General features: G+C 31.8%; 1 protein-coding gene across 2 annotated transcripts in view; it reads right to left on the reverse strand.

Moving 5' to 3' along the window:
- The window catches only part of LOC118200824 (thimet oligopeptidase-like), a 107,967-nt gene that overhangs the window by 63,790 nt on the left and 29,091 nt on the right, over positions 1–15,086 (reverse strand). For both annotated transcript variants that reach the window (XM_035372797.2, XM_035372798.2), the window contains exons 5-6: positions 12,721–12,833; positions 8,002–8,056 (exon numbers count right to left, since the gene is read on the reverse strand). In XM_035372797.2, coding sequence (XP_035228688.1) covers positions 8,002–8,056; positions 12,721–12,833 — 168 coding nt within the window. The remainder of the gene's footprint in view (positions 1–8,001; positions 8,057–12,720; positions 12,834–15,086) is intronic.

Consider the following 15,086-nt stretch of genomic DNA (forward strand, 5'->3'; position numbering starts at 1 on the left):
ACTAAACAGAAAAAAAGACTTTTTATTTATTTACCTTATTGTGGGAAGGAGAAAGGAATTTCTAAAGTAAGAATGCATTAATGCAAGGGTTCTCAGCCAAGAAGGAATTTCCCTCTGAGGGGAAAATGAAGTCAGCCTTTTATTGACCTGTTAATTTAGTTTTAGTTTATGAATATGAAGCATTACTTTTGTTCAACTTAGTATTTGTCAACATTCTCTATACCTTTTTGTGTTTAATTTATAAAACACATTAAAAAGCAATCTAAATTTAAACAAATGCACATATATATTGAGTATATATATATGTGTGTGTATATATAAGCCATATATATGTGTATATAAGCCATATATATATATATATATATATAAAGCTTATATTCTAATATATATATGTATAAAGTTTATATTAACCTTATAAGCCATTTATATGTATTGAGTTTTGGAAAAAGGTTCAGAACGACTGCAATAATGCTTTCTTTTAAAATAACAACACATTAATGCACATTCTCCTTGAAAACACTAAAAAAATATCAGAGTAAAAAATATCAGAGATTCTTAAAGTTACAGAAAATCTATCAGGGTTACAAACGCATTTAAAAATTTCATTCTTTCATGAATAATTAGTAACTAGAACTTTTATGTATACAAGTAAGGTTAAGAACTTCTTTTGATATATGTATATCACAAAATATCTTATTAAAAATATTTTGCTATGGTTGAATGTAGTTTAATTTTTAAAAAAATTCTAAATAAAAAAAACTGTTCTGTAAATATATTGCAACTTTCAGCAAATCATACTACAAACATCTTGTAGTTCTTAGCAAATCATACTATCAGTCAAATGTTCTTGTTGTAAAAATACTGTAATTTTTCGAAAATCATACTGTCACTGAAATGATCTTACTGTAAAATGTTGTCATTTTCAGCAAATAACACCACCACTCAGGTAAGGATTGTAAAAAAAAAAGCAAGAGAGATAGTATAGCAGAAAATTTCACTAACATCACAAGAGGATGCAAAGAGTAAATTTCCCTAACCTAGATACATAGTCTTGTAAAAAAGACTGGAACCTCTGCCTTTCATAAATGTAATTGAATTCAATGCAACAAACACATGCACACACACACACACACACACACACAAAAAAAAAAAAAAAAAATGTTCTTGCACCTGACATTTAATTTTGTAAGTATACACTTTGTACTTACTCAACCAGTTCATAAAAATAAGAAAATATAAATTCAATATAAATAGCCAAACATACACTCACAAACCAACGAAACACTTGTTATAAATAATAAAAATACATAAATTAAAAAATTAAGTAAGTAAATAAAAATAACATTTTTAAAAACAGTTCTATAGTTTTGTTAACTTTGATTAAAGTTTTTACACCATTTTAATATTTTCAGCATAGATTCAACTATTTCTTTTCATTTTTGGTCCAATCTTGCTCAATTCAAGTTTCTAATTTTTTAAATTTAAGTTTTAGATTTCAGTTCCTGTCAAATATCTTGGGTAAACTTAAAATTAGGCAAACCACTTTATGTTTAGTGCAAATTTTAACCAAAACTCTATAGATTTTAATAGCATTGTAGTTGTCTTCGTCAAAAGAGTTTACTCAGAAAGAAGGCATATGACCGTATTTATACCACAAACAAAGGGTGGAGTAAAGTGAACTTGAGTGTAGTGCCAAGAGCGAAACAATATAAGCATTATTTTTATTAGAATCTATGCCAAACATAAAGTTGTTGTTCTACCTAGCTTTAAGTTTTATACTGTTGCATTTATTTTCTTTCTTGATACTGGATACAGTTTATATTTTTTCATTATTTTAGAATGACTATTCCACAGCCAAAACAGCATATTCAAAGCAGTATTGTAAAGCAGTCTTAGTAGAAAATGAAAAATAAAAAATGAAATATATAGATAATTAAAAGATTTTTATGTTAATTATAAAGAAGTTTTTATAGCGATAATTTCAAAATCTATGCTCCTTTTATACCTCTTCCATGTGTTTAGGCCCTTGTGGGCTCTGGACAACACCTGAATAGTCTATGTAAGCCACCTGGTTGTCCAGACCCGCTTCTACCTGCCACCTGTTAGAATTAAATTTTTTACATCTTTAAAATTAATCCATTCTTAAAATTCTTTTTCGATCCTTCATTATGTTATTAATTAACCAGCAGAATTAGAGATATCAAATTTAGTTTCACCAGCAGCTCTTCCAATATTTATAATTTTTATTTTCAGTAATTAGAGTTTTAGTGTTTAGAATTTTTATTTCCAGCATTTGTCTCCCAGTATTTAGAATTTTTATTTCTCGAGGACTATCAGAACAAAAGATGATTTCCCTCAAAATTTTCAAGGAATAGAACTTGAGAAAAGAACATGCAAGCAACTTGAAAACAAGCATGAAGAGAGATATATCTGTTCATACTTGAAATACAGAGTTTTATTCCAAACCTTGTAAGGATCCTAAGTTTTATTAACGTTTATTTTATTTTAAAACTGTACTATTACTTCTTATTTTCTACTTCCGGCCAGAATTAAATGCTTTAACTTGTTTATGCAAATTGTCTTGCTAACGCCCAAGTATTTAAGTTGTGGCTTTTTGCCAAGAGTTAGGGAGAGAGAAGGAGATTTAGGAAGCAAGCCGCTTGCCACTGCAGTTTTACAAGTTTTCACTTAGTTGCTGGTTGCCTTTACGGCCAGAGGTTTAGCCTTCTTGATATTTGTAAACATATTGTAGTTTCAGCAGCTCAGCATACTACATACGTACCCTTTTAAATAAAGGCCAGTCTTAGTGCTAGGCATCTGTATACTAATTCAAAGTTAGCTTTTAGTTAGTAGTTTTATATTCTTATGTTCAGACCACAAGTGGTTGGTCTTTGTATCCCTAAGTTCGGGAGTACTTGTAAAAGTATAGAAAATAAAGGGTTTCATATACCCTTCCTGCTTGTGTCATCTGTTACACACAAAGCTTGAACATAGCTTGAGTAAGCTCCCTGTTCCTATTCAGGACACATCATGTTTCCAAAGCAAATCAAGAGAAACATAAGTCCTGATAAGCTAAACCAATCTATAGTTGTCCCATCTTTTTTTGTTCTCCCTAATTTTGAACAAAGCCTCTCAGTTATTTAATTTTTTTTTTTTTTTTTTTTTTTTTTTTTACTATCAGACGAATAATGAGTTGTATTTCTCGAGAAAGCTCTAATGGTTTTCTTAAGTACTTCACTTTTAGAGCAGAATTACTTATACACTACTTAACAATAACTTTTCAAGAATATTTCTCTTTCCATAGAAGCAAATTAAGATTTAACCTTGGAATATCTAGCAGCATTTGCTTTATATAAGCAGCTTTGATGCAAAATATTGAAAAAAGTCAAATTCACAGAAAGCTTTAAAAAAAAAAAAAAAAAAAAAAAAAAATTAAAACGCTGTTTCTTAAATGTTGTTCATTGCTTGGATTCAAAATAACATCACAAATTTATATTTCATAAACTGCAGATTATTTTATTTGCAGTGTCCAAGACTTTGGTGATATTTACCTATTAAAACCGAAGAATGAATTTTTGAGTTTAATAACTTATTGTCAGAAAAAAAATTAGCATAAAAGCTAATTAGCTAAATAGCTTATTTTGAATTTAAAACTTTACTCCAAAGCATTTAAAATGATAGACATATTTGGAAATTAAAAGTGTCCAGTTTCTTTTCTAAAGCAATTACCTACATTCTAAGAAAACCATTCTTAATTAAAAACAGATTTTCAGTACCAAAAACAAACAACAAAAAAGCTTACTATCTGACTACGGATACTGAGACACTAGTAGACTCTCTTGAAAAACTTCAGACCTGGTTATAAAAAGATGGCGATTTACATTTGAGAGTAAATAAAAAAAAATAAATAAATAAATAAAATAAAATAAAAAAAAACTATTATACTGGGGCCAAGAATTAAACCACAAATCTTCCAATTGTTAGCTGAATTTAATACATCACAAGAAAAAATGGGAAGAACGCCTTAATTTGTTGCACCCCTCATTCTTAAAAAAGAGTGAAAACTGAAGAAAAAAACAAAACTTTAGAAGTAAGACGATGAGAAGTGATAAGATTCAGTCAGTAAAACTAGCTGATTATGCATTAACATCCATCACACCTTCATTTCAAATTCAAGTTCAAAAGCTAAAAGTAAAGTAGCAAAGCAGTAGTAATTTTCACATTATCCAGGATGCACCATAAGGTGGCCTGTTACATACTATTGTAATATTATTTTTGAGCAGAAAACATGACAAATTAACTGTATCCTCATAGAGAATTGATCTTCCAGTTGTTGCTGGTTATCTTAATCATTGCACTCCAAGAACTTGCATATCAGGATATATTTTAATTCCCTGCACTTTATCCTAAGGTTATGTTATTACTACTTCAGACCAAACTACCAAAATGACAGATCACCTCTGAGTAATCATAAAAGACTGATTGGTGACTTTTTGTTCTGCCTTCCTTCTAACTAAAAAGAAAGGATCAAGTTGATCTAATGGTTACATAAAATTAAACACCAAAAGGACTTCACTATTTTGTAGGTAACCAGAATACATGTTCAAAAATTAAAATAACCGACTAAGTCTTGACCCATCCCTAATTAAATGTTCATGAAGCAACAGCAGTGAACAGAAACTATGCCAACAAGCCAGATTACAACAACAGAGTGATGTTCAATGTATGCTGCCAAGCACTCTCTAAAAACTTGAGAATTCTTACTTATTTCTACTTCACATTGCAATGAAGGATAATAAAAGTTGAAGCAATGCTAAAGCCAAAATAATAAGATAACTAAGTTATATAAATTTAAACCTTACATCATAAATACACTGGTGTGCAAAAATTAAGGACGAAGTCGAAAAATTAGCATATCAGCTGAACGAAGAGGCAGAGTGCACAGAAAGACCAATCAGGAGATTAAGTAAGGTGATGTACGGTAGCACATGCGCAGATATGCATGTAGACGTAATGGGGGAGTGTCTGAGTAGTATAAAGCATGTTGTCGGTGTAAGATCAGTATTTCTGGCAAAGAGATTGCATGCCGTATAGCAGTTAAAATCACACCAAGTTGCTGCCTCAGCGAGAAATGGCGAATAATCAATCTGTTAGACGACATCTGGATGCTTTTACCCGAGGTCGAATCATTGGGAAGTTGGAGGAAGGCCGCAGTGTGACAAGTGTGGCTGCAGAGTTCGGAAATGCTCACAGCATCGTTTCACGACTTTGGAGACAATTTCAAACTACAGGAACAGCTATCCGGGGTTTAGTAGTGGTCGTCTACGAGGAACCACACCCGCAGATGACCGGTATATTGCCTTACAGGCCAGAAGAAACAGGCAGCAGAAAGCGGGAGAAATCGCTAGACACATGACACAGGCGACTGGACGACCGATATCGCGTTTTACCGTGGCCAGAAGACTGCACGGTGGTGGTCTGTTTGCACGATGCCCTGTACGGTGTGTACCTCTAACGCCTGCCCATCGGAGAAGACGTTCTCTGTGGTGTCGGGAACACCGGAATTGGAGAGACAATGAATGGGGACGAGTACTCTTTACAGATGAGAGCAGATTCAGTCTGAGTAGCGATTCTCATCGCATACTCATCTGGAGAGAGCGAGGAAACCGCAATCATCCCTTGAACATCATTGAAAGGGACAGGTATGGAGGTGGCGGTGTTCTCATTTGGGGAGGCATCATGCTTGGTAGTCGTACAGACCTTTACATCTTCGACGCAGGTTCAGTCAACGGGACCCGTTATTGTAACGAGATTCTTCTTCCATATGTACATCTTTTTAGAGGCGCTATGGGTCCGCAGTTCCTTTTCATGGACGACAATGCACCATGTCATCGCACAGTAGCTGCCGAACAGCTCTTAGAGAGTGAGGATATTGAACGTATGGATTGGCCGGCACGATCTCCGGATCTCAATCCCATCGAGCATGTATGGGATTTTCTAGGCAAACGCTTGGCAGCTCATACCTTACCACCAGTAACGATTCCGGAGCTTTGATTGGCACTGCAAGACGAATGGGCAGCAATGCCTCAACAACTCATTGACACCCTCATTCTCAGCATGGGCAGATGCTGTGAAACCTGCCTAGCAGTCAGGGGAGATCATATCCCCTATTAAAGACCGGATGTTTCTTGCTGAACACCCATCACAGAGATGTTTCGGCCTTCAGTCGCATTGCGCTCCATGCTACTTTTTCAGTAAAGCTTCTTTTTATCCCTCTGATTTCTCTTTTAGTAAGTGTTGCTTACATTACTCATGTCCTTACGTGTTGGGGATCTTATGGTATTAAATGTGTTGATTGGGAAAGCTTTTGTACAAAGTTATATTGAAAAAACCGTCTCATACTTAATTTTTGCACACCAGTGCATATGCCTGAATGAGGTTTCCCTCCCGTGGATAATATAAGCAAAAGAAGATGGACAAGTTCACTGCAGTCTGCCTTGTTTAATAACAGGTAGTAATTGTGCATGCATGTTTATGTTCGTAGTCCCAGACTGGTAATGAGAAATCATTTTTTCTGAAAACAATAAAAATATTAATGCAAAATGATTTTAAAAACTATTACTCTTTTCTTTAGATGTTCAGCACTCTTTAAGAGTATCAAGAATCTCTCAGACTTCAAAAACAGTGAATTTTTATATATACATGCAAGCAGATAAAAATTTTCTGTCAATTCAATTTTTGAATCCATGAAGATTCACTAGAGTTTTAATTGCAAGAAACTGAACTGTATGCTTAATTAAAAAGACTAAAAATAACTATTATAATATCACCTTTATATTCACCTAGCATAAAATTATCTTATGCCTTAAAACTAAGAACATTTCTCAATTACTCTAGTGGTAGGAAAGAAGTAAATTCAATACAAAAATAATAATAATAATAATAATAAATAAATAAATAAACAGACTTAAAATATGTTTCAAATACATATAACACTGTTCTGTTTGACATGCTTAATGTAACATCATACTGAATTTTAAAACTATATTCTGTTTATGCTAAACTTACTGATAACTTCACATATATTAGAAGGACTGTTCAAAAAAAGACGGAACTATTGTTGTTTTTGCTTCATTGCTTATAACACAAACTTTCAATCACCATTTCCTCTAGAGGCGTCATTTCTTTCACTTTTGAAACACCAGCTGGAAATCACTTTTTTGATGGTGTGAAGTATTTTATCATATTTTCCTGAATTTTTCTCTATGGAATAGAAACAACTTTCAAGTTGGTTTTATGTTTGGGAAAGAGGAAAAAATCTGCCTTGGTCTAAAACAAGAAAGTCTGGAGAACAGTGAGAGTGGACAGCAACAAAATTGCGATATTTAGTCAAATAATCAGTAAAGAACGATTCACCAGCTGTAGCATTTTCAAGATGCAATATTCACGACCGATTCTCTACAGTTCAGTCATGTTAGAATTCTCAGGCAGACTTTCTTGTTTACTGGCTACCCATATGGCACAAATTCATAGTGCATCTGAACAAGGTTGTCTCTTTATGTGCAAGGTCATCCAGTCATTAGATTTTAAGCAAGGCAGCTTCTGAACTCCTTAAAATGCTGAAAACCAATCATAGCACTTTATTTAGCTCTTTCAGACATCCATGTATGACCCAGCCTTTGTATGCTTCAAGGAAAGTTTTCCCCAATTTTAGATGAAATTTCATACAGATGTATTGTTTCTCTATCTTATACATTTTTGCTCTTTCACTAATCCAACAAGCGTCATATGCATGACCTCACTCATTTGGTAGTTACTTGGCAACAAATATGTATATCTGATCTCAATAAAGGAAGGTATATCGCTAAATGCACATGGGGGCCAGAACAGGCTATCTGCAGCCATCAACACGCAATTTAAGAAGTTCAGTCTTTTTTTAAAAAGCCTTATGTATGTATATATATATATAAAGTATTTTTTGAATATTTATTATTTACTGACCTTTTTTCGAAGTTTTACAAGTTCTTCCAAAATAGGAATATTTTCATTGATACATCTGAAAAGCACTATTATTAACTTCAGACAAAATGCATTCTGTAAAAAATATGACATCTAAATTTAAAAATAACAATAATTTTAAGTAATGTAAGATGCAGAAAGATGTTTAAATAAAAAAAGAGTTTGTGCCAAAAATCAGTCCCATAACAGATTATTACAAACATCCATGTTATTGAATAAGCAAGCATTTATCAAACTTTTTTAACCACTTTTATAAATTAAAATGTTCTGCGGACAACCTTACTCATCCCCTTTGATAGAAATTTTAGCAAATATTACCACCAGTATAATTTTATTTTTTAAATATAATTAAAATTTATTTAATTTTCTGTTGGTACAGCATAAAGTTAAAATTAAGCATCCAATATCCGGAATGATCTAATAATCAGATCTCCAGATCATCAGCATTTTCTTTAATGAAATTTAGGAATGATGTATAATACCCCAGAAAAAGCAGGTGTGTTGCAAAGACATATTTTCTCCCTACAAATTGAGATTCTTGTATGCCACTTTAAGCTCCTACTAGCCATAAAATCCCTGTCGCCAATGATAATGCATTGATTGACATTAGCCGTAACCACACTTTCCATTCTTGAATGGTTGTGGAGGGGAGGTTAATATTTTTCTCACTGACCTAAACAATAATGGAAGCCTGAAGGCATATTCATTTGTAGTGAGATGTTACTGATACTGATATTTCTTTTGTGGCATAACAGCGGGGAGAGAAAAAGGTTAGGAAGGAATTAAGTTGAATTATTGCAACAAATTTTACTCTTCCTTAACTAATTTGATCCAGCTTATTTTTTGCAGACTATACTATCAAAATTAAAGTCTGAGTTTCTGATTAAGGGAGAGTCTTTCTAATTCTGGGGCTGTAGCAGGACCTTCAAAGCAAAAGTATATTTGGTATTTGCCTTCTATGTTGACTTTCTATGTATGGCATGAGAGAAAAAGTTTTAGGCCAATTTGAGCTTAAGAAAGTGCATTTAAAAAAAAAGGGGGAGGGGCAAAACTACAACCTTATTTTGTTGTGGATTTTGAATGCTACAGAAGGTATAATTTTCCACACAAGGAATTTAAAAAGAAATGCAAAAAAGTGATAATAAATGAAGAAGATGTAACAGAAGTTTTTCTTTGCAATGATAATACCCCAATCAAGTAGTGGATGGTGGTATCTCAGCATGATTTTAAATATAGAAAATAATAAGTAAATATCAACACTAATAAATTTTTAAATAGTACATTGTTACTATAATGGTTTGAAGAATAATAAATCGTAAAAATTTTAAATATAAATTGCAAAAATGGTCTACAGATGTTTGGGGTTCGCCGGTGATCCCCCATCATGAAAAAATGCATTAAGCACGATCATATAAATCACATTATCTTCTTTAGATAATATTTCAACATAATATACATCGCATAATAAAACTTTCAAGTTGGTGTCATGGATAAACCACGTGAAATGCGCACGGCAGTCAACATGTTAATAAAACAAACAATTTTTGAGAATAAAGTATATTTTCAATACTAGCAGATTAGTTAAACAGCTTTTTTATGCATATTTGTAGCAGATATTGTTTGACAGTCCCGTTCAAAACTGTATGACTGTTATTCACAGCATGTTTCTACTTCTATGTGAACATTGCTAAATATGAAGTTAGATTACTTCCTTGGAATAAATTCCAAGTTCTTATTCTGACAATATGTTAGGTCTAATTGGCATCATATCTCTAATGCATATATTCCATCATGTACTATTTGCATGCATGAGAATTAGAATAAATACTTATGCTTATGTATTAATGCAACCAATTTGGTGCATTTGGCGATTTCTTACAAAAGATAAGAAATGATTATTTATAATTGCAAAAAGTACTAAATATACATACTTTTTGCCTTAATTATCTATTGAATAAACTTACTTGTTAGCTGATAGTTTCTTTTGTTTGGGTGAAAATTTAAAAAAAAATAAAAACCTTACCAATAGACTCAATGTAATTCTTCCCTTTAATGCTACAAAATTTTACTAAAAATTTCTTCCACTACAGGCAAATCCCAAAAATACAGATTTGAAAACTGAGTTTAAAACAGGAAAAATAGTAAAATTTTTCCATAAAAACTGTTTGGTACTTATGTTTTATCAAAGCCACCCTAGTAGAAGTCCCGAAATTTTCAGAATGCACCAAGCCAAGTGCATACCATTTTTCAGACAACCCATGCTCAAAACAATCCTTTGAGCTAACAATGTCACCATTTTCACTTGCATTCTTTTTGTGTCACTTGAAGTTCAAATTTCTGGCAGAAGAGAATATTTTCCAAAACATTGCTAAACAGAACAATGGCAAGATCCATTTGGTAAATACCCTGTGTGCATTGTCCGGGTTGCGCACGATGCCGAGTTTGTGCCATTCTCTGATGTTTTTTAAATCAAAACAGGTTACTGTGAACATGGAAAAAATAACAGTGCAAAAATTAAATAAAATAAAAACGGAAGCATTTTGTGAAAAAAAATATGTATCATATAATCCTTATTTAATATTTAAACTGATGAAATGAGTTAAAATGAGTTATCTGGTTTATCTTGGGCCACCTTTTATTTTCAAAAGAAACAAGAAATAATCATAAAAACTAGATATGCTTCATATATTCTCATTTGTGTAAACACAAAACATTATCCCCATCATTCCAAAGTGGAATATTAACCCCTTGAGCAGCATTACCAGTTTTTTTATAGCATAGCTGCCAATCTTGAAATCTTCAAAACTGGGGATTTGCTTGAGAAGTCTGGGAGGGTATCATGCTGCATGGCGGCACCATTTCAAAGGAAACTCCAAACTTACATTAATTCAGTTATAATGCTTATAATTCATGTTATTCAACTATATCTAATATAATTCTGAGGTAAACTATATTTGCATTTAATTAGATATTCTAAATTTTATGCTTTTTGGTTAATTTCATTTTAAAATTTTCTAGCACTTTTATACTAAGAAAATCCTGAATAATGAAAGAAAGCTTTTATTTATAAAAATACTTTTAAATATGATGAAGATAAAATTAAATGCAGCAAAACAGCTGCAAACTAATGTGCATGATATTTATGTGGATAAAATTTATAATAATACCATGCACTGAAGTAAAATTAAATTAAATGCAAGTATTAACTTATATTAACACTGCCTGAATCTTCACATAAAAACTGCAAATGTCTACAGTAGATTAAGACAACTCAGATCAAATGAAATTTAATAAGAAAACATAATCATTAAGAATATTCAGATAGAATAAAATTTATTACGAAAAACTATCCTAAAAATCACTAGAAGTGGGGAAATGACATTTGCCTAATAGTATACATAAGTTACATTTATTGCTGGAAAACATTTTCCTTAGAAATGGTTTAAAATAAAAAAAATTGGAAGATTTGGTGATCTACCAGAGGATAGAAGATGTGACGAAGGAACAAAAAAAAGGAAGTCTCCCAATAAACCTAGGAAAGTTGGCAGCATGATATGGTCATGAGATATTTTGTATATACTATTTTACAACTTGAATATTTTTTTTGTTTCGTTAATAATGTAAATATCATCTTAATGAAAGGAAATTTATGAAAATAGAAACTAAAAATAATAAACAAATTTAGTTAACAGAAGCAGTTTGAATACAGTTCTTCATACCACATTCAAAATGCTAAGCCACTCACAGAGTACAATTTCAAAACGACTAATGATATAAGAACATAGTAGCAGTCTATTTCGCTGATCTTGAACTATTTTTGATAAGAAATGTTTTCAATTACATATTTATTTTTATGGAATACATCAAATTGAAAAATTATTTATTTTTTCCAATATAACCATTTTGATTTCCCCACTTCTAATTTTTGCAAATTTATCAGAGCATAGTATACATTATTATACTCTAGTCTCTGTATTCAAAATATAGTAAATCTTATCATGGTGAGCTTATCTTCTGGAAAGGACTAGTATTTTCGAGAACATAAATAAAAATTCCCAATGAAAAACAACCACTTCCATCATGGACCAGGATCTTTTGGAACAATGGTCAGTTTGTAAAGACATTAGGATTATTTTTTGGAAGCAGGCAAGGTGAAAAATGAGCAAACGCCTTCACCGGGAATCGAACTTTGGACCTCTGGAATACCGCCTCAGCGTGCAGACCACTACACCACAAAGGCACGCTAGGAAAGCGGGAGAAATACCTTATATAGTCCCCTTTTTAAAGGGCGACTGCGGTTTTCAGGGTACCCAACTGCCAAATCCTGAGTGTGGGGTGTCATCATCCACCAGACTTATTAGTTTGGGTGCCACTGTAAAGACATTAGGATTATTTTTTGGAAGCAGGTAAGATGAAAACTGAGAAAACGCCTTCATCGCGAATTGAACCACGGACCTCTGGAATACTGGCCCAGCATGCAGACCGCTACACCACGAAGGCAAGCTAGGAAAGCGTGAGAAATACCTTATAAGTTGTTTTAAAGAAGATTATAATTTTTCTTCAGATCAATCTCTTATAATGGCAGTCATGACAGGCTACTGGTTTGAGAAATTTTTAGCATATAATGTAAAATTTGGTTATTTGGATATCACTAATCAGATCTGGAATTAGCTATTTATAAGTGAAAAAATAACTACTTACTGACTATTAAATGCTAATTCCATGAGGCGCCGAGTTTCAGGATTCTTACACTTTCTCATAATTGGAAAATAATGTGGATACTTTAAGGTTACTTCACTTTTTCCTGTGTCAGGCTAGAAGAATAAAAAAAAAAAAAACTTTATAACAGCAGCACAGAAATTAAAAAATGGAAATCTCTAAAACAGCAGCATAGGAAATGAAAATATTGGCTACTTTAAAAAAAAAAAAAAAAACTCAATTTTATTAGCACAATAAAATTTAGACAAAGCACGAAACATTTTCCACAACTGAAGTTATTCATTCTTAAATCTGGAGGCAACTACAATAAAAATATACAAAACCGGGAATAGACTTCTAAATTCAAGAAATAGTTATGAAAATACAATTAAATAAACGTCTACAAATACAAAAATTATAGTTTCATTCAGATTAACTTGAAATATTCAATTTCAATAAGATTTTATCCAGTATGTTCTGATTATCTGCATTCAAGATTCAACACTCAGGAGTTGACCATCACAACATATTAATCATATCTGCACTTTCATTTGATGTAACCCCATTTTCAATAAGTCATGATTTTTTTATAAACAAGGATATAAATAAATTATTTCTGTGTTTTTACTTGCATTTTGAAAAAAAAATTAAATTTGGGATCTGCCTTCTCAAGAACATCAAGCAGTGGATTATTTTCAAGTTATGGATCCTATAATTAAAGAAATTGTATTAATGATTACTGGGCATGATATGATAGCTGAAGATGGCTGACAAAACAGTAATAGATTAGAAGAACTATGTTGCAGGAGCATTCTAAACAAAGCTTCCAGTCACACAGTCAGAGGACACAGCAAAATAGTAGAAATCAACAAAAGTGTTATTACAAAAAAAAAACAAAAAAAAAAAAAAAAAAATGAAGTTGTTTTATTATTGTGCCAGTTACTTATAAGAATCCTGGGAGAACATTTGTTACAACTTTGATGAAATCTCTGCCAACTTTCATGGTTTGATGGTAGCCAATTTTCATAATTTTAAGAGGATAATATATAAATACCATTAACTTTTCAAACTACTTTGTTGAATATTTATGGATATTTCCCTCAACCATTTTTGGAACAAAAACTGCCACCAGACAGTGTGATTATTACCAGATGTTAAAGTTAGTGATAAAAGTAGCATAAACACACTCAAAACCTATCTGTTTTGTTTGGGTTTAGGGAAGCATGATCCTCAATAAGACAGTTTAGATTTTGTAATGAAGGATATGAGTTAATTGCTATTTCTCTGCTCTTCTCTTGTATTTGAAAAAATACATAAACAAATGAAATTTGCGGCCTTCTTTTTACAGAATAGCAAGTGGTGGATTAGTTTTAAAATTATGGGACACTCAAAACATTGAAAGATTTTGGGGTTTAGCAATATGAAGCAGTAATAAACACTACTTAGATTCGCACAGTATGTTTTACGTTGAATGGGACAAAAAGAATAGCACAGTACAAGTTCGATAATTAATTTATTAAGCAGAAACAAATTATTTCTGGAACTACAATTATGTAAGTTTCATCTGGCAAGAGCAAAAAATCTTCTGGTTAGAAATCACTGCTAGAGGCACTGTTAATCAAAATGAACCTAAATTTCGAAATATGAAAGGAAGAATAAAAAAAAATTAATAAAAAGGGAGATATTAATAAATATATACCAAATTCAATTAACACTGAGGAGCTGAAATTTTGAGAGCTAAGTTTTTAAAAACTAATTGTGCAGTTTTCACAAAACTTGGCAGTTTGGCATAATTTGAGTCATAGAATCAAAATATGGAAAAAATTGGTATGTTACTTCATAAAAAGTCTGATTTTGTGCTAAAATATCTATCTTAGAATAATACTTTATATAAATCTAATTTATATCCACGCTTTTGAGACATGAAAGTCGCACTTTCGAGTCATGAAAAGTGCTGAATTTCATCAATTGGCCCAGTAGAACAGGAGACATAGAACTGCCCCCTTTTTTTTGTGCAGTGTACATGTACATTCACATGCCTATGTACCAGGTACAATTTAAAAAAAAAAAATTTTTAATGTTGAAAACTAGGTTTAGAGGATCCACTTTACTTTCACTATATTAACATTTGTATGATAAAAATTCAGCATTTAACTTGATACCGCCATTCATATATTGAATTAATGAAGGCATGTTGGCCCACAGTTCTCATTTATTCTTTTACATTAGCTCTGCTACTATAATTCATCAGCACCAAAAAAGTATTAAAGATAAAAAGCTTATAGATTGTATCACATTATTGCTGTACATTTTTGTATGTATTTGTTTGCAAATTTGGATTTTATGTATTTCTGCCAGTGTCACACAAT

Source organism: Stegodyphus dumicola, chromosome 9 (assembly GCF_044657685.1).
Source record: "Stegodyphus dumicola isolate Sdum_Otavi_A_Nest chromosome 9, ASM4465768v1".
Classification (NCBI taxonomy): Eukaryota; Metazoa; Arthropoda; class Arachnida; order Araneae; family Eresidae; genus Stegodyphus; species Stegodyphus dumicola.